At 40.6% G+C, this 18,152-nt stretch overlaps 1 protein-coding gene across 1 annotated transcript; it reads left to right on the top strand.

Moving 5' to 3' along the window:
• The first annotated feature begins 14,430 nt into the window (after positions 1 to 14,430).
• Positions 14,431 to 16,346, top strand: Armcx1 (armadillo repeat containing X-linked 1). The gene has a single exon (XM_051141417.1). The coding sequence runs from the start codon at positions 14,576 to 14,578 to the stop codon at positions 15,962 to 15,964; it is 1,389 nt and encodes a 462-aa protein (XP_050997374.1). The 5' UTR covers positions 14,431 to 14,575; the 3' UTR covers positions 15,965 to 16,346.
• The last annotated feature ends 1,806 nt before the right edge of the window (positions 16,347 to 18,152 follow it).

The following is an 18,152-nucleotide window of genomic DNA, read 5'->3' on the forward strand; positions in this document are numbered from 1 at the left end:
CAATTTGGCCATGATGATTTAGGTTGGTGGTCTTTCTCCTTGTATCTTTGGGATTAACACCATCTGTATACAGTCCCTGGAAGGCGTGTAGAGGTGGAAGGAGAGAACTGATGCCACAAAACTGGTCTTATAACTTCCACAAAGTACTGTGGTTTGCACACCCACCCTCGCAGCTAAATAAATAATAAAGTTAAAATTAAAACAAGAACGCTAATTTTGGTAGAGAAGTGTGTGGAGGGTGGTAGAGGAGAGGAATGAGAACAAAATATGAAACTTACATATGAAAATATCACAACAAAAACCATTACTTTAGGGCTGGGTGTCGAGGCACACACCTTTAAGCCCAGTACTCGGGAGGCAGAGGCAGGTGGATCTCTGAGTTCGAGGCCAGCCTGGTCTACAAAGTGAGTCCAGGAACCCTGTTTTGAAAAACAAAAACAAAAACAAAGCAAAACAAATCATTACTTTATATGCTAATCTAAAAAAGTTATTTTAAAATGTTATATGTCTGGGGGACTACTGCTAAAAGAGAGTGGTTTTTAGCTTTAAATGCTACCATTTCTATGCAAAAATTATTTAATTCTTACCAGGCACTCATAAATACAAGTTTTAAAAATTCGAGTGTGTGTGTGTGTGTGTTTGTGTGTGTGTGTATGTGTGTGTGTGTGTGTGTGTGTGTGTGTGTAATGGCATGCATCTGGAGGTCAGAGGATAACTTGTGGGAACTGGTTTTCTCCTTCCACCATGTAGGTCTAAGGGATCTAACTCAGGTCAATAGGCTTGGTAGCAAGCACCTTTACCTCCTGAGTCATATCTCTTGTCCTCCAAAATAAAAAGTGGGGTTTGGGGGTTTTTGTTTTGTAATTTGGGTGGTTTTGTTCAAGACATAAACTGTCTATGTAACCTTGGCTGTCCTGAACTCAACTTGTAGACTAGGCTGTCCTCACTCACAATGACCTGCCTTCCTCTGCCTCCTTAAGTGCTGGGATTACAGGCATGCGCCATCCTGCCTGGCTTCCTTACATTTTCTTTGTCTTCTCTTTTGTGATGTTATCCAGGCTTTGGAGGTGGTGATAAAGATATCACCTTTAAGTCAGGGCACAGTGGCATAGATCTTTAATCCCAGCTCTTGGCAGCAGCAGGCCCAGAGAGGCAGAGAAAGACATGTAAAGAGGCAGAGAAAAACACAGAAAGTGAGAGGAGCTGAGGGGCCAAAGGGGCTGTTTTTTTTTTTTTTTTTTTTTTTTTTTTACCAGTTTTGAGTCTCTGCATTGTTCTTCACCCACTACATGAAGAAGTTTCTCTGGCCATGGCTGAGAACGTGGCTGTGCAAGCACATGTGTATGGTGCCAATGCATGTGCCTCCATACATATCCACATACACAAACAGAAGTTTTAAATATTTTTAAATGAACAAGGGTGCTGAGCAGTAGCATTCATCCCTTTCTGCTTTCTAACTGAAGTCACAAGTGACCAGCCACCCTTCTGCTCTTGTCACCAGGCCTTCTTCTCCAGGATGATAGCCTCTCAAATTATAATCCAGAATAAAGCCTTTCTTCATGAAATTGTTTCTTGCCTAGTCCTTTGTCACAGTAATGAGACAAGTAACTAATACACCAATTGACACGAGACTTGCAGACATTTCCCTTAACTTTATATAATCGCTAATTAAAGACAGTAGCTAAGTGATGTGTTTATCTAATATAATGCAAACATCCTGTGTACAGCTGAAAATGCACTGAAACTTTTTCCAGAGTATGTACAGTCCTTGGGCGATGTTCCCACTTCTTTTGATATCCTGTAACCTAAATAGCATGATGTAAAGTTAATAAATCCTGTGCTGTATGATAAGAGAATAAAGGAGGGAAGAAATCTACTGTATTTTCTCTCTATGTAGTCCTAATAGAATTTGGAAGAGGCACACATAGAAATCGTGACCCTCATTTCTGCAACTAGTTGTGGTTATTTCTGGGTTTTATAACTACTTTCTTTACTTCCTCTGCCCTTGGCAAGTATGTCAAGTGGCAATGGTTCTTGGCTAGCTCAGGTTGATCTAAACCTTCATTCTCTACAGGCCTTTATTAGTCCTATTTGAATTAGATTGGCTACGGTTTTTCATTAATTTTCTTGTTAATAACGACCAACAACACAAACTAGTAGAGCAAGTCCTATCATTACCTCTTGATTCAGAGTCATCAGGAGGTCAAAGTAGTAGGTGGTAGTTGTAATTTCCAGTTCATTGAGTCACTGTTAAGTTTGCAGCTGGAAGTGTTCTTCCATTTGTGACCAAGACTTCTAGAACAGCAGGATATAACATTAATAAAGCAAAAATTTACTAGCAGATCAATATTTATAATAGAGTTGCTATTCCTTGATTACAGGACTCATGAATTCTGCTTATTAGACAAACAGCATCATAAACTTAATACTGATTTGGAGCAATACAGCTTCTTGGATAATATTACTCTCATATGGAATTACCTGTAAGGAAATGCCACTCAGTTTGTACCATAACTAAATCCTCATAAAGCCATTCCACATTGGCATAAGACCAGTGACTTCCATGTGCATGAGCCTGTTGCTATTCCTCATCTGTTGTAAAGTGAGTTCCCTGATTAGAAGCAATGTTATGTTGGATACTATAATGATGCATGAGGTATTTTGTAAATCCATAGATGATAGTTCTGCAGAATCATTGAAATCGGGGAAGGCAAATTTATATGCAGAGTGATCACCTACTCTTGAAAGAATTTTTTGTAAATTTCCTTTTAGATGGGTACAGTTCAATGTAATAAACCTGTCACCTGGTATCCAGCTGATCAATCTGAGAGAAGGAGTCATACGTTGGACCCATTGTTGGTACGTAAGGACTGGACACTTAGAAGTGGTTATAGGCAGGTCAGTCTTTGTGAATGGAAGCACACGTTGCTGAGCCCATCTTTACCACAGTGGCAGCTTTGTGAATGAGTTTATTGTAAAACATGCTAAGTAGCTGCAGAAAAAGTTGATGGGTACAAGCAGAACAGGTCAGAACGCCCACTTGATTATTCAGGTCTTTCTGTAGTGAGGTTACCATTTTGTGAATGTTCCCATAGGTCACAAATATTTTTATATCTTCAGTCCACTAAGCACGGACTATATACATACATGTTCTTCAAATTCTTAGCCACCAGTTTTCTAAAGTCTTTCTTTGAAGTTCGTACCACTCAGCCAAATCTTCATTGAAAGGCATAGATTATAACATAATAAACCACATGGTCATTTTCTGTTCTATTTTAAAAGACATTTTCTTATTTATTTCTAAACTATCTGTATTATCTCTGAGAATTTCCTACATCTTATCTTGATAATAGTCACTCCTCCCTTGCCCAACTCCTTCCCAATCCACCCTCTTTGCCCTTACCTCCCTGTCTACCCATCTTCAGGTTTTCTTCTTTTTAAAACCCATCAAGTGCAATTTGTATTGTCAAATTATTTTGGGGATAGGAGCTTGCCCCTATTTTGTTGACCTACTTGGGGGGGGGTCACACCACTGAAGCAAATGGACTCTTCTCCTCCCTGCAGCTCTCAAATGCCTATAGCTTCTCAGCTAGTGGCAGGATTCCATGTTCATACTCCCACCATGCTGAGACTTGTCTTGCTCGAGCTTGTACAGATCTTGTGCATGCTGCCACAGTCATTGTGAGTTCACATGTGCCACTGTCTTGGTATATCATGAAAGTATTGTTTCCTTGAAGTTATTCAACACTCTGGCTTTTTACAATCCTTCTACCCCCTCTTTTGCAATGATACCTGAACTAGGAGGAGTAGGATGTAGAGATTTTATTTAGTGCTGAACATGCCACAGTCTCTTATTCTCTGCATGTTGACCAGAAGAGGGTTTTTATGTTAATTGCCATTTACTGCAAGAAGTTTTTTTTTTTTTTATGAGGATTGAGAGATGTACTAATGTATGAGTATAGCAATAAGTCATTAGGAGTTATTTTAATACTATGCCCATTTAGCAGAATAACAATATTAAATTACCCCCTAGGGTATATGACCTAGTTAGCCACAAGTTCATGGAGCAAACCTTAGATTCATCACAACATGGATGGCTAACTTCTATAACATTCATGCCCCTGTTGCAACAGTGAAGATATTTGTGGGGCCAGTCATTATTGTAGGTCATAGGATGCATATCTGAGTGAGACTGACAGTTGCTTTTTTCCCCTCTAGCAGTGTGCACAGTACCTTTCAGCACTATGCAAGTTAGAAAGTAGTGATGAACCCTTTAGTTGAGTACCACATTGGTTTCTTCATCATCTATGACTCAAACATATGTTATGTTCAGCAATAAGGTCTTATTGTCAATTCTGGAAGGCAATCAAGAACATTGGCAATAGTGTGTGTAGTAACCATTTTTTTTTCTGTGAAAAAAAAAAAAAAAACCAACCACAAGCACTGTTCAAGTTCTACCCACAACTTAACTTCACAACTGCCCCTCAGAGATTGTTCAAGAATTGATCTGCCTTATTTTAGTTTCCAGATGCTGTGATAACAAAAATATTCTGACAAAAGCAACCTAAGGAAGAAAGGGTTCATTTGGATCATAGTTTCAGGCTGCAGTCCATTATGTTAAGGAAGTGAAAACAGCAGGAACTTAAGAGAACTGGTTACATCACATTCACAGTCAAGAGTTCAGAACAATGAATTAATATATATCAGTGTTGAGCTTTCTTTCTTTCTTTCTTTTAAATTCATCCCAGGAACCCCTTGCGTAGGGAATATTACTATCTACAGTAGGCAGGTTTTCTCACTTTAATTAGTATAATCAAGATAACCATACACAGACATGCCCACAGGCCAAATGGATCTAGACAGTTCCTCATTGAGATGCCTTCCCAGGTGACTCTAGGTTCTGTCAAGCCAATATTTAACATGAACCATCACAGGACCAAAATGTTCAGGTCTTACAGTTATGGGTGGTGCTTCAGTATGATGCAGAACCACCTATAAACTAGATAAGACTCCATTCTTCCTTAAACAATGAATTGTAGGGACATTTCCAAGCGGCCAGGTGCAGGATAGAAGAGATAGGGTAATGCATTAAAAGTGAGGACCATGAGCATTTGAACAACTTTCTCACATAATTTTATTTTCAGGGACTGTTGGAGCTCAATCCTGATATATGCAGGCCAGACAACACTCAGTTCACACTGAGCTATTCAGGTTACATTGTAATTTGGTGGTCTGTGATTTGGTGTTCAGTTTTCATTAAGAGCTAGTGACAAATTGGAACCCATTTCTTTAAAGGAAAGTTGCCATCTGCAGAAGATGACACGGTTCTGTCCCAAAGCTACATGGGTATGGACTGTTGTGCATCTATAAGAGATTGCAACCACAACAAAAATCAAACCAAACCAAAACCAAACCCTACATCTGACCCTGAAATTTGGAACATGACTCAATGGGCTGGACTGTAGAGTTCCGGTGTCAGAGCCGCTTACATGGCAGTGTGGACCTGTTGTCTAACTTTCTTTTTTTGTGGGCTCCACTCAAAATCAACAGCCCTTTAAGGTGAATGTGACACAGTAACACATCAATATAAGGAATATGTTACCTCAAAAATAAAAAATTCAACCATTGGATGCCGTGGCTCTGTTTCAGTTGTAGGAATGATTGCATCCAACAGCCTATTATTTGCCTTAATGGAGATACTTTCACACAGTACATATCACTGGATCACTAGACATTTTGCCAAGGTGAAAAGCTCTTAAATTTATTATTCAGGCCTTCACAAGCAAATGATGTTTCTTCTTTGTTTTTTCATAAGAGAAGTAAGCCTTTATTTTTGTGTTTCCCAAATTAAGCTGGTTGGGTTTGTTGTTTGAGGGGCTTAATCCTAGCATTTAAGAAGAGGAGGCTTGCAGATGTCTGAGAGTTCAAGGCCAGGTTGGTCTACAATAACAAGTTCCAGGACAGCCAGGGCTACATGGAGAGCTCCTGTCTCAAAAACAAACAAAAACAAACAGACTGTGCTTGCTGGTCTTATGAAAACTTGACACACAAACTAGAATTATCTAAAAAGAGGGAACCTCAACTGAGAAAATTTCTCCATAAGATCAGTCTGTAAGGCATTGTCTTAGTGAATGGTGAAGAAGGGCCCAGCCTATTGTGGGTGGTGCTATCCCTGGGCTGGTGGTCCTGGGTTCTATAAGAAAACAAGCTGAACAAGCCATGGGAAACAAGGCAGTAAGCAGCACCCCTCCATGGCCTCTGCATCAACTCCTGCCTCTAAAGTTCTTGCCCTGTTTGAGTTCCTGTCTTGACTTTCTGTAATCACGAACAGTGTTATGGAAGTGTAAGCGAAATAAACCCTTTCCTCTTCAACTTGCTTTTTGTCATGGTGTTTCATCACAGCAACAGTAACCATAATTAATGCACACACACACACACACACACACACACACACACACACACACACACACACACACTCACAAAAAAAAACCAACAAAAAAACCCCAAGCATCTTTTCAATTAAGTCTAGAGTCATTGCTAGTTCTTCCTCACTTTGTCCTATCAGCATAATGCCATCTTCATTAATAGGATGAAGCAGTGATGTAAATGTTGGAAGAGAAAGGAAACCAAGGCCCTTGCGATTAAATTATGAAACAAAAGAGCAGGGCTCATCTGTCCCTGAAATGGACCAGTTAAGGTGTATTTCTGTTCCTTGGCAGGCGAGAGAATATTTCTGGTAGTCTTTTCAAATAACTGTAAAAAATTTGCATTTTCTAGATCAATAGCTGCATGCACATTTTCAAGGGATGTGCTAATGTACTCAATTTATGCAAGCAAATCTCAAGCAGCAGCTGCATTTGCAATCATCACTTAGCCTAATTTATGACAGTCCACTGTCATTGTCCAAGATACATTTTCTGCATAGGCCAAATAGGTAAGTTAAGTGGGGATGTGCTGGGAATCACTACCGATTCATCACATCTTTGATGGAGGCACTAATTTCTATGACCCTTCTAGAAATGTGATATTGATTTAGATTTCCTGCTCCCTACATCGCTTGTTTGCTTCCTTCCTTCCGTCTTTCCTCCCTCCTTCTCTTCCCTCCCTTCCTCCCTTCCTTCCTTCTTCCCTTCCTTCATTCCTTTCTGTCCGTCCCTTCCCCTTTCCTTCTGTCTCTCTTTTTGAGACAAAGTCTCAGTATTTGGAAACCTGGCTGGCCTGGAATCTCTATGTACACCAGGCAGGCCTCAAATTCACAGAGACTGGTCTGATTTCTGCCTACCAAGTGATGAGATTAAAGGTGTGTGCCACCATGCCTGATCCTAGTTTCCTATTTTCTTAAAGAAAAGTAATTCTAGTAACACATGGCACTTTCTAGCATAATATTCTTTACTTCAAAACTGAATGTGGCTGAATATGTTTATTTCAATTATGTGTTTTTTAATTTACTTCTTTATGAAATTATGTATTATTTTAACTATGTGATTATATAAATAATATTACTTAAATTACATGAGTGGGACATCTTAGAATTTTGCCAGTTGTACGCCCAAAATCGTGTCTCTTTCACTTCTTTTAATTTGGTTTTTAGGTGGTTAGTATACAAAGCAATGGATGTCACCATGACATCTTCACATATATGTATCATTGTACTTGGTTCTCATTTGTTTCCCTCTTCTCAGCTTTCCCCATTCTCCCTGTCCCTCTGACCGAGTCCCTTCTTTTCACTAGAGCAGTGGTTTTCAACCTTCCTAATGCTGCATCCCCTTAAGTACAGTTCCATATATTATGGTGACCCATGACCATAAAATTATTTCCATTGCTACTTCATAACTATAATCTTGCTACAGATATGAACCACAATGTAAATATCTGCATTTTCTGATGGTCTTAGATGACCCCTGTCAATGGACTCTTCAACCTCTAACAGTTGAAATCTACAGGTAGAGAACCACTGCAATAGATGGTCCTCATTTCTGATTTCTTATCATATGTATCCTATTACTCTATATCCCATCTCCCTCAAGACTCCTTCATCCTCTTTCACGATCCTCTATCATAACCTCCCCACACAGAAGGCCAGCCCAGCTACAGAGTGAGTTCCAGGACAGCCAAGGCTACATAGAGAGACTCTGTCTCAAAAAAAAAAAAAAAAACCCACTAAATTTTTAAAAGATAAAATCTCAGAAGATATGTTAGTTTTCTTTTTTAATCTTGGTTACTTTGACTAAAATAATTTCCATTCACTTTCCTACAAACATTATGATCTCATTTGTAAGGTTTTATAAAATTCCATTGTGTACAGGTATCACATTTTATTTGTCCTTTCATATGTTGATGGACATTTAAACTGGTTCCATTGACTACTTATGTCAATGAGTGAAACAATAAACATGGATATGTAAGCATCTCTGTGGTATGTTGATTTATTTATCATGCTAGAAAGAAGGAAAATGAAAAATTGTTGTCTTTCAGCAAAAATTTCAGAGATAAATTTAAAGCAAGATGTATTAAATAGTACAAATTAAGTTATGTTATATTTAAAATGTTATGATTCAATAAAAACATATAACAGAAACTTTGCTAAATAGCATAACATTGAAATATACAAATAATAGTTCTTAGGAATGCAGCCAATAACAGCAATTTGGACTATAGTAGCTAGTCAGCTAATGGAAAAATGGTAGTTTGGGGCTGGACAGATGGCTCAGAGCTTAAAAGCACTGGCTGTTCTTCCAAAGGTCCTGAGTTCAATTCCCAGCAACCACATGGTGGCTCACAGCCATCTATAGTGAGATTTGGTGCCCTCTTGTGGCATGCAGGCAGAATACTGTATAAATGATATCTTTTAAAGGAAGAAAATGGTAGTTTGGGAGAAAAATATAAAATCCATGTTAGACATTTTATTTGTTTGTTTTTTGTTTTTGTTTTTGTTTTTTGAAATAGGGTTTCTCTGTGTATCTTTAGCTGTCTTGGACTTGCATTGTAGACCAGGCTGGCCTCGAACTCACAGTGATCCAGCTGTCTAAGGTGTGCGCCACCACACCTAGATATTTTATTTTAATTTGTGAAATATATAATTTACATTCATTTGGCCAAATGTGATACAAAACTAATGTTTTTTTTGGGGTGTCAGTTTTCTTATAAACTTCTCATGGTTTTCTTGAATAAACTGTTATGTGTGATGTATTGTCTATGATTTTCAGTTTTGTTCAATTTGTTCATTTATATACAATGTCATTTAGTAGATCTCTAAAATTTATTCATGTTGCATTACTGAATTTTTTACCTATTCCAGAACAATTCCCTATTTTCCCTTCCACTGAGTCCCTGAAAGCCTCTTTGTGACTATGAGTATGACTCTTTTAGATACTGTCTTGAAGTGGAATTACACATTATTTGTCCTTCTCTCTGTAGCTTGTTTCATCTCGCATGATCTTTCTAAAAGCCATCTAAATCACCACATATAGCAAGATTACCATTCTATCATGTTGTATATTCTATATTTTCTTTTCTTATTCGTCTGTTAGCTGTTTCTATATCTTGGCTATATGAATGATGTTGTAATGAACATCAGAGTGTAGCAGGTATCTCTTTGTGCTCTCCTCACCCCCCCTTCTCTATGTATATGTGTGTGTGTGTGTGTGTGTGTGTGTGTATGTGTGTGTGTATGAGACCACGAGAGCATACGTGTGCTGGTTAGTTTTTGTCAACATGACACAAATTGAGACATATCTCGGAAGACGGAACCTCAATTGAGAAATGTTTCTCTTAAACTAGCCTAAGGCAAATACGTGGGGTGTTTTCTTGATTACTGGTTGATATGATGAAGGGGGGGGGCAAGGGATGGGAGTCCAACCCACCATGGAGAGGAAAGGGCAAGCTAGCAAGCAGCACTCCTCTGTGTTCTTTTATCTTGGCTTTCCTCAGTTCCCCAAAAGTTCTTCTTCAAGTTGGTTTTAGTTAGTGCTTTATCACAATAGAAACATAACTAAGACAATATTTAATTGCATTTTTTACTTTCAGAAGCAGCTTTATATTGATTTCCGTAATATTTGCACCATTTTATAGTTCCCCAGCAGAATATTGTACCAGGGTTTCAATTTCTCAACATTCTTGCCAACAGTTGTTTTTGTCTTGATAATCGCCATTCATACTTAAAATGAGATGATGTCTCAAGCTAGATATTGAGCATTTTCATATAATCTCTTGGATTATATGAAATTATTTCATATTAATCTCTTAGAGAAAGGCTCCATTTTCAAAAGATGTCAGTATCAAGTTAAAGTGCAGGTTTATTGAAAATTCTGCATCAAATATCAACTTTTTTCTGTAGGTTGTTCAATTCTTTATATTTGCATAAAGAAAATTATTAGAAGTGTTTGACTGTAGCAAAGGCATTACAGGGCACATTTATATATTTTCTATAGTTTTGTACTTTGTGCATATTTAAAGAAAATTAAATTAGTGCACATAATGAGCAAGTTTTGAGGAAATCTATCATCTATCAATCATCTGTGTATGTATGTATGTATGTATGTATGTATGTATGTATCATCTATCTATATTTTTCTAAGTGAGTGGGTTTAGGGGTTTTTCAGTTGTTTATAATTCATAAGGATCTGACAAGAGCCCTGACTCTTCTCTCTATTAAAAGGGACTTCTGTACACATACAGTCTTAACACAATTTCAGGTGAAAATGCCTACTCTGGGTCAAGTGTGGTTACTATACCTGGGGATACATTTGACTGTGGGATCATCAATGTGAATATGAACTTGTAGGTAGTGACCTGAAATAAGGTTAGGTTCTACCTGGATGCTAAGGAGGCCAGAGAGGCCTGGCAAGGCGTCTCTCTCGGGTACTTAGAGCAGCAGTGTCAGGAGCACCATGAACAAGGGCAGAGAGGTAGGTGGAAATTGAAAAGTTCTTCTATGCACTGCTTAGATACTTCTTGGGAATTTGGGGAAGCGCATGAAGGAACTAAAAATCTTTACTTAGGCTTGTTATACAAATAAAGGTGGCATATATCAGTGTGTGTGTGTGTGTGTGTGTGTGTGTAGTGTGTTAGGATTGAGCAAAAAACAGCTGCCTGAATACAGGGAATGGGAGGCTCTGGAATGTAGGAGGGCAGCACATTCCTCACTTGTTGATAGGAGAAGGGGAATGAAACCCTCTCTTCTCTCCCTCTCAGCTGTCTCAGCTTTAGCAGACTGGCATTAATCCAGAAGCAGTTGCTAGAGCAGCCATCAGATCTTTCCTGTAGCAAGCAGTTAAGACTCTGGGGCTTAAATACACGTTTTACATTAATTAAATAATTTACAATTGATTGTGTTGCTTTTATTTTACCAAATTGCAAGTTGACCCAAAAGTAGTAGAAAAAAAACACAGCAGTTTACATTAAATGGTCCAAATTAGACAACTAATCATGTTTTTTTTTTAAAGAGTATTCATTCACAAATCATGTAAAAATTCCAGTTTTCGATTTTAGAACGAGTTACTGTGTTGTGATAGCAACTATTTGTCTGTAATCAGTAGGGATATTTTTGTGTGATTTTGTGCAATTAGTAAGGTCCACCGTGTTTTCCTCTTCGACTTAAATTTTTCTCCACACAAATTAAAAACAAATTTATATCCTCCATGTAAAAGTAAAGCTGATTTTTAACAAGTGTGCAGAAAGGCTTAAGAAAGACAAAGGCAATTCCACTTGGTCTGGTCTCTCCTTTTTTACAATCCTGTTTGGCTTAAGAGTGCAGGGGAGTCACAAGGTCTTCCCAGCTGAAAGGGAAGGGGGGGGGGCGGTAGGGAAAGGCATCTGGGTCGGGAATAAAGAAAAGGCAGAATTATTCCTAGAAGAGATAAAAAGGCCAGTGCTGTCAGTCTCTGTGTCAGCCATAGAAAGGCAAATTTCAACCACAAAAGAAGCTCCTTCTGTTTTGGGAGATGAACAAAGAGGAAAATGAATAGCAGGACCTGGCTGGAAAGGGAAAGGCTGCCTCCTGTCGCAGTGTTGGCGGGAGTGCTAGTTGGAGTCCTGATCTCACTGGTGACGTGCCCCTCCCCACGTGAGCTGAAGCCTACGTGTGCAGACGTCCTTCTAATTCTGGTCTACGTTTGGTGTTTCCTCTTTCTGAGTTATTGCAGAGAGCAGGCAGGCCTGCTGCGGAAGGAGGAGGAGAAGGTAATTGCCGGGATCCCAGCAGGTCTGTGTTGTGGATGGGTTGGTGCCTGGGGAACGCTGTCTTGTAGGTAGCGGTTAGCAGAGGTACCAGCCATATAGTCTGCTCTCTGCACGCACTTGCAATATCTTCGGATCCTCTTAGGAAAAAAAGAAAAGAAAAGAAAAGAAAAGAAAGAAAGAAGGAAAGAAAGAAAAGAAGAAAATGTTGGACCTTGGAGGGAGGGATTCTAGGAGAGACCCCAGATTAGGTTTTGGGGGAGAGGAGTCTTTGACATGTCAGGACCTGGAATCCAGAGGGGTCAATATTATGGACTGGCGCATGAATCCCTCTACAAAGACATTTTTTAGGCAGTGAACTGTTATCCTCTGCCATCCAGTAGGGTACAGCACTGGAGCAAAGGAATAACTGACATCTAATTTCTGCATGTCAGTCTAAAGTTGAGGCTGTAAGTAGGTGGTGGGGTCTAAGGATTTTATCATAACTTGGGACCATCATTATTCACTTGTTAACCCTTTCTGTGTCCTTTGCCCCCCCCCCGCTGCGCCCCACTCCTGCCTCATGAAAAAGGACTTTTCTCATTGCAGTACAGGAAAAAAAAAAAAAGGCTATCTTTCAGCATGGGCTGATTTAGGGAGAACAGAAGAGATCTGCTGTCTTCTTCCACTGCTCGAGTTTTCCCGTACTCTCTGGGCCCGCTTCCAGTCCTGCGTTTCTAAAGGGGTGTGGTTTTTGCTGGGAAAATGGCCGACCACCGCAGGAAAGAGTGCTAGGGTGCAGTAGTATATCGCTGGGGCGGTATCAGCGGAGTCCTGGGAACTTGGGGGGGGGGAGATGAGAAATAATAACATTAAATCCATCTGACTAACCAGGTCCCCGGATTTGGAAAAGCTGGCATTTAGATGGTCTAAGTTTTGTGTTGTGTCTCTGCTTAGGCGCCTGTACTGTGGACCTTGCTCCAGAAGACCACTCCAAACTGAGGAGCAGCAGAGGGAGGAAAGATTTCCAGAGTCAAGTAAGTGAGAGGAAACATGAGACACTGTTTTTTTTGAGGGGGGGCTGTCACCGGGGTAGACGATAATGGTGACTGTGAACTCAAGTGGACTCACAGACGCTCTCTGCATCACCCTTTCCTGATTATTTACTTTGGTCCTGAGTTTACAAAAGGAAATACTTTGCAGATCAGAAACCGAGAAGGAGATGGTTAGATGGAGATAGCTGTAGAGAGTACTGGGTTAGAGATGGGGAGGACAGTATCCTAAAATACCGTATGGTGCAGTCCTTGTTGGTGTTAATCTAATAGACACCTAGATTGTTAGTCCTTAGGTATAGTAAAGTCAGGAGCAGAGGTGAGGGAGGAAAGAAATTTCTCAGAGCAATAGAAATTGCTATAATTGTTCAATAGAGTAAGTCTTTAAGATAGTCGGGGTGGCAGAAGCAAGTGTGGATGCACCTAAAGTCTATCTGATTTCTAGGTATTGCTGTCTGTTTCTTTATAAGGAAGGGCATGTAGTGTTACCTTGGAAGAAGTGAAAGATAGGGTAATGGGGTTGGTGGTGGACAGATGGACAATCAGGGGACTGATCATCCAAGGAGGAAAGTAATAGGAGGTAAGAAACACTGCAGTGAAGGACAAGAGGCTGGGAATTGAGAAGATGGATATACGTCTTGTCTTGAGTATGATTTATCTGGTTCTGAATTCTCAGATCAGACCTCTGTATTCTTTTGTTTGCAGATTTGCAAGAGGCTGGAAAGGAGGAAGGGACTACTTGGATCTCTGAGGGTGTATGTGAGGGTGACTCTGTGACCCTGACTCAGGACATCTGGAAGAGTAAAGCTCACAGGCAAGTTATAAATATATTCAATTTAACAATTCTTGGGATGGGTGAAAAGAACAAGGTTGAAGAATCTAGGTGTTTGGAAAACTTCCAAAAATTGCTTCCAGATAAAGGAAAGGAATAATTATGAGGGTACCAAGTCTCAAATGCTAGTCAACATCTCTCTGTATGTTTTTATGTTTGTAGACAAACGATTAAGTCTATTTATGTAGCTGGGCATAGTGGTGCATGCCTTTAATGCCAGCACTCAGGGAGGTAGAGGCAGGTGGATTTCTGTGAGTTCAAGGCCAGCCTGGTCTACAGAGCGAGTCCAGGACATCCAGGACTACAAGAGAAACCTCATCTCGAAAATCCGGAAGGGAAAACGTCTATTTATGTACAAAGGCATAAATGGAAAAGTCAAAAGTCTGTAATCTTTTTCCCCCTAGGTATCACTGTATCTTCTGTTGTAGCTGCTTCCACCTGTAAAATCTGAAGACTTTGCCCTTGACCTGGGAATATTCTGGACCAGAACAAGGCAGCTCTGTGTCTAGGTTAAGCGTTTCATCCCAGCTGTACCATGGGGCGCACCCGGGAAGCCGGATGTGTGGCTGCTGGCATGGTCATTGGGGCTGGTGCTTGCTACTGCGTATATAGACTGGCCTGGGGAAAAGATGAGAATGAGAAGCTGTGGGATGAAGAAGATGAGGAAGATGAAGAAGAGGAGGAAGAATCTTGTAGTGGCAAGGCAGAAACTGGGGGCAAAACTGAGAAGGAAGTTAAGACTAATGTTAAGGTGGGGGCAGGAGTCAAACCTCAAGATGACTCAAAGGCCAAGGCTGAGGTGAATGTGGGACCTGAGAATGGTCTAGGTGTAAAGAAGGACGTGCACTCAGACTCCCAGGGTGGGGGTGGCCTAGAAGCAAAGGCCAAGGCCCTTTTCAAGACCCTAAAGGAACAGGCAAGTGCAAAGGCGGGCAGAGGAATCAGGTTTCCTAATATCTCTGGAAATAGAACCCTGGGCCAAAGTTTGCCCTGCCCAGGAGGCAGGGGTGGAGGCTGCCACCCAGGAAGGACTGGTTCTAGGGCTAGAAGCAGAACAAGTGGAAAAGCCAAGAGAAAGAACCGAAGTAAGAGCAGCAAGGCTCCAGCCACAGCATGGCCTGTGCGCAGGGGCAAGTTCAACTTTCCCTATAAAATTGATGATATTCTGAGCGCCCCTGATCTTCAAAAGGTCCTTAACATCTTGGAGAGAACGAATGACCCTTTTACTCAGGAGGTAGCATTGGTCACACTGGGTAACAATGCAGCATATTCATTTAATCAAAATGCCATACGTGAATTGGGTGGTGTCCCAATTATTGCAAAACTGATAAAAACGAGAGACCCCATTATTCGGGAAAAGACTTACAATGCCCTTAATAACTTGAGTGTTAATTCTGAAAATCAGGGCAAGATTAAAGCTTACATCAGTCAAGTGTGTGACGATACCATGATTTGTCGCTTGGACTCAGCCGTACAGATGGCTGGACTAAGACTGTTAACCAACATGACTGTGACTAATCATTACCAACATTTGCTCTCCTACTCTTTTCCAGACTTTTTTGCCTTGTTATTCTTGGGAAATCACTTCACCAAGATACAGACTATGAAACTAATTATAAATTTTACTGAAAATCCAGCCATGACAAGAGAGCTGGTCAGTTGTAAAGTGCCATCAGAGCTGATTTCCCTCTTTAATAAAGAATGGGATAGGGAGATCCTTCTTAACATCCTTACCCTTTTTGAAAATATAAATGACAATATAAAAAGTGAAGGGCTTGCGTCATCCCGGAAAGAATTCAGCAGAAGCTCACTATTTTTCTTATTCAAAGAATCTGGAGTCTGTGTTAAGAAAATCAAAGCGTTAGCAAATCATAAGGATCTGGTGGTCAAAGTGAAAGTTCTAAAAGTATTAACCAAACTATAATTTGGGATCTGTTTCAAACAACACTGATGTAATGTTTCTTAAGTTTGCACGTGGGGACAATGCATTGTATAAATTCTTAGATTTTTCATTGCGCTTGGGTTGCAAAGAGATCCTTTGAGCTACTATCACAGGTTATCAATAGCCATTGATGCTGGCTTTAGACTGAGCCATTTTAAGTGTGCCAAATACATATTAGAGTTGCACAAAGAAAGCATTTATTAATTCACCTTGCTACCTAGTGTGAGAGATTTTTATTGTTTAACTGAACTGACAGTGAAGAAACTATATGTCATAAATAAGCTATACTTTTGTATTGATTTAGATTTGTTCATCTAAGAGCTGTGCTTTATCAATAAAAATATGTTTAAGCAAAAAAAAAAAAAAAAAAAAAAAAAAAAGGCATTGTCTTTGTCCATGGGTTCAGGATCTGTTTGGAGACGCAGTATCTGACAATCCATAAAATTAAAGACTATTTATGTTTGTTTATAAAATCTGGAAGAGTCATGGGCAGATGCTTCCTATCGGTGCTTAAAGGCAGCGGAAACTATTGTATACAGTGGTGCCCAGGGAATGTTTTACGACAAAGGGGGACTTAATGAAGCTGAGTATGAGGAATAAGATACAAAAGGCCAGAAGGTTATCGAGGGTGGAGTGGTGGAAGAAAGGCCAGGAAGTGGCCTTTAGTGAGCAGGCTGGGAGCCTGTGTCAGAATTAAAAAGGAAGGCCTTATATAAGAGTTCATAAAAAGTCAGTGGAGCTGACAGGTTTTGTTTATTTTGTTTTGTTTTTTATTTTCTTCGAGACAGGGTGGTTTCTCTGTGTAGCCTTGACTGTCCAGGACACTCTGTGTAGACCACTTTGGCCTGGAACTCAAAGCGATCCACTTGATTCTGTCTCCCTGAGTGCTGGGACTACAGGCCTGTGCCACTGTGCCTGCTGAGCTGACAGTTTATAAGGAAAGGATTCTTACAGACAATTGTCCTAGGGTAATGGTCACAGAAGATTACCAGAACCACGAGCATGTGTGGATGCTGCCAAACCTGATGCAAAGAGGACTTTAATCATTGATGCCATGGATTCTTGTTTGAAAACAGCAGAGAAGCCCTTCCTTGTTTTGTCTTTACACCTCTTGCCTTGCCTTGGACTCTGAATATGCCCATGGTTTAATATGCTCTGTGGATCGGAGTTGGAATGCTCCCTGTTACTCTCGACTAAGAATCAGTTTTCTTTGCTTAATCTCTCTCTGGTATTTTCATTTTTATTTAGGTTGATGATAGGATAAGCTGGATCCTGGCTAGCGCTGGATGAGAGAGGTGTGGGGCAAGGCCAAGCTACTTCCTGATGTCCCAGGGTTTCCCTGGAAGTTTGCAGCTCTCAGTCATTTTAGGAAGAGCAGGGCCCTGGCTGTGACTGTGGAGCTCATGGGTCAGGTCAGGGAGAAGTTAGCTTCTTCTCTTTCAGGGATGGTAGTAAGACACCCAGAGCATAGTCCACTATTGCAGTTTTCCTCACCAACCAGTTTTAGCATCTATGTCAATCCAAATGTGCTCAAAGATATTTCCTGATAACGGGGCTCAGTGGGCATAAATCGACCCCACCGCCCACAAAACATCAGGCTCAGGAAACGGGTTTTTCTTTCTTTAATTCATATTTCATCTGCCTGGTTTCAAAAGAAACGGCAGTGTGGGGCAGACAGTTGATGTAGGCAGCCTACTTGCCATGTTCATGGCTTTCTGGTTTGGCTCTGTTCTCTTGAGTATGCCTTTGAGAACAGTGATCACATAAGATGACTTTTCTGTGCTGTCTGTTTACATTCTGTTTACACCGCCTGCCAGGCTGAAGTGTGTCTGTTTTAAGTTGTGGCCCTTCCTTGTCTTGAAGTGAGAGCAATCTCAGACCTACTGCTAGGTCCCCTGTGTGCTCAGGCTGAGGGCAAGGTGGGGGCAGGGAAGGGGCACTTACAATGGACAGTGCTTCCCTTGCTTCACCTTCTCCCCTGGGAGGAGGGGGGCCTTGTCAGGCCTGGGTGGAGAGCCTAAGCCATGTGTTGTGCACTTAAAGAGGGCTGTGGGAGGAGGGGAGGGAGGGAGGGAAGGCAAGGGGTGCAAGGCCTAGTGGAGGGGTAACTGAGTCTGCAAAGGTTCCTGCAAATGTAACTTGATCCCTTACTGAGAGTGGGCTGACCATT

Source organism: Acomys russatus, chromosome X, assembly GCF_903995435.1.
Source record: "Acomys russatus chromosome X, mAcoRus1.1, whole genome shotgun sequence".
Classification (NCBI taxonomy): domain Eukaryota; kingdom Metazoa; phylum Chordata; class Mammalia; order Rodentia; family Muridae; genus Acomys; species Acomys russatus.

Bases quoted from the DNA above. Each gene is read 5' to 3' on its own strand.
- Armcx1 (XM_051141417.1), top strand. From the start codon at position 14,576: ATGGGGCGCACCCGGGAAGCCGGATGTGTGGCTGCTGGCATGGTCATT.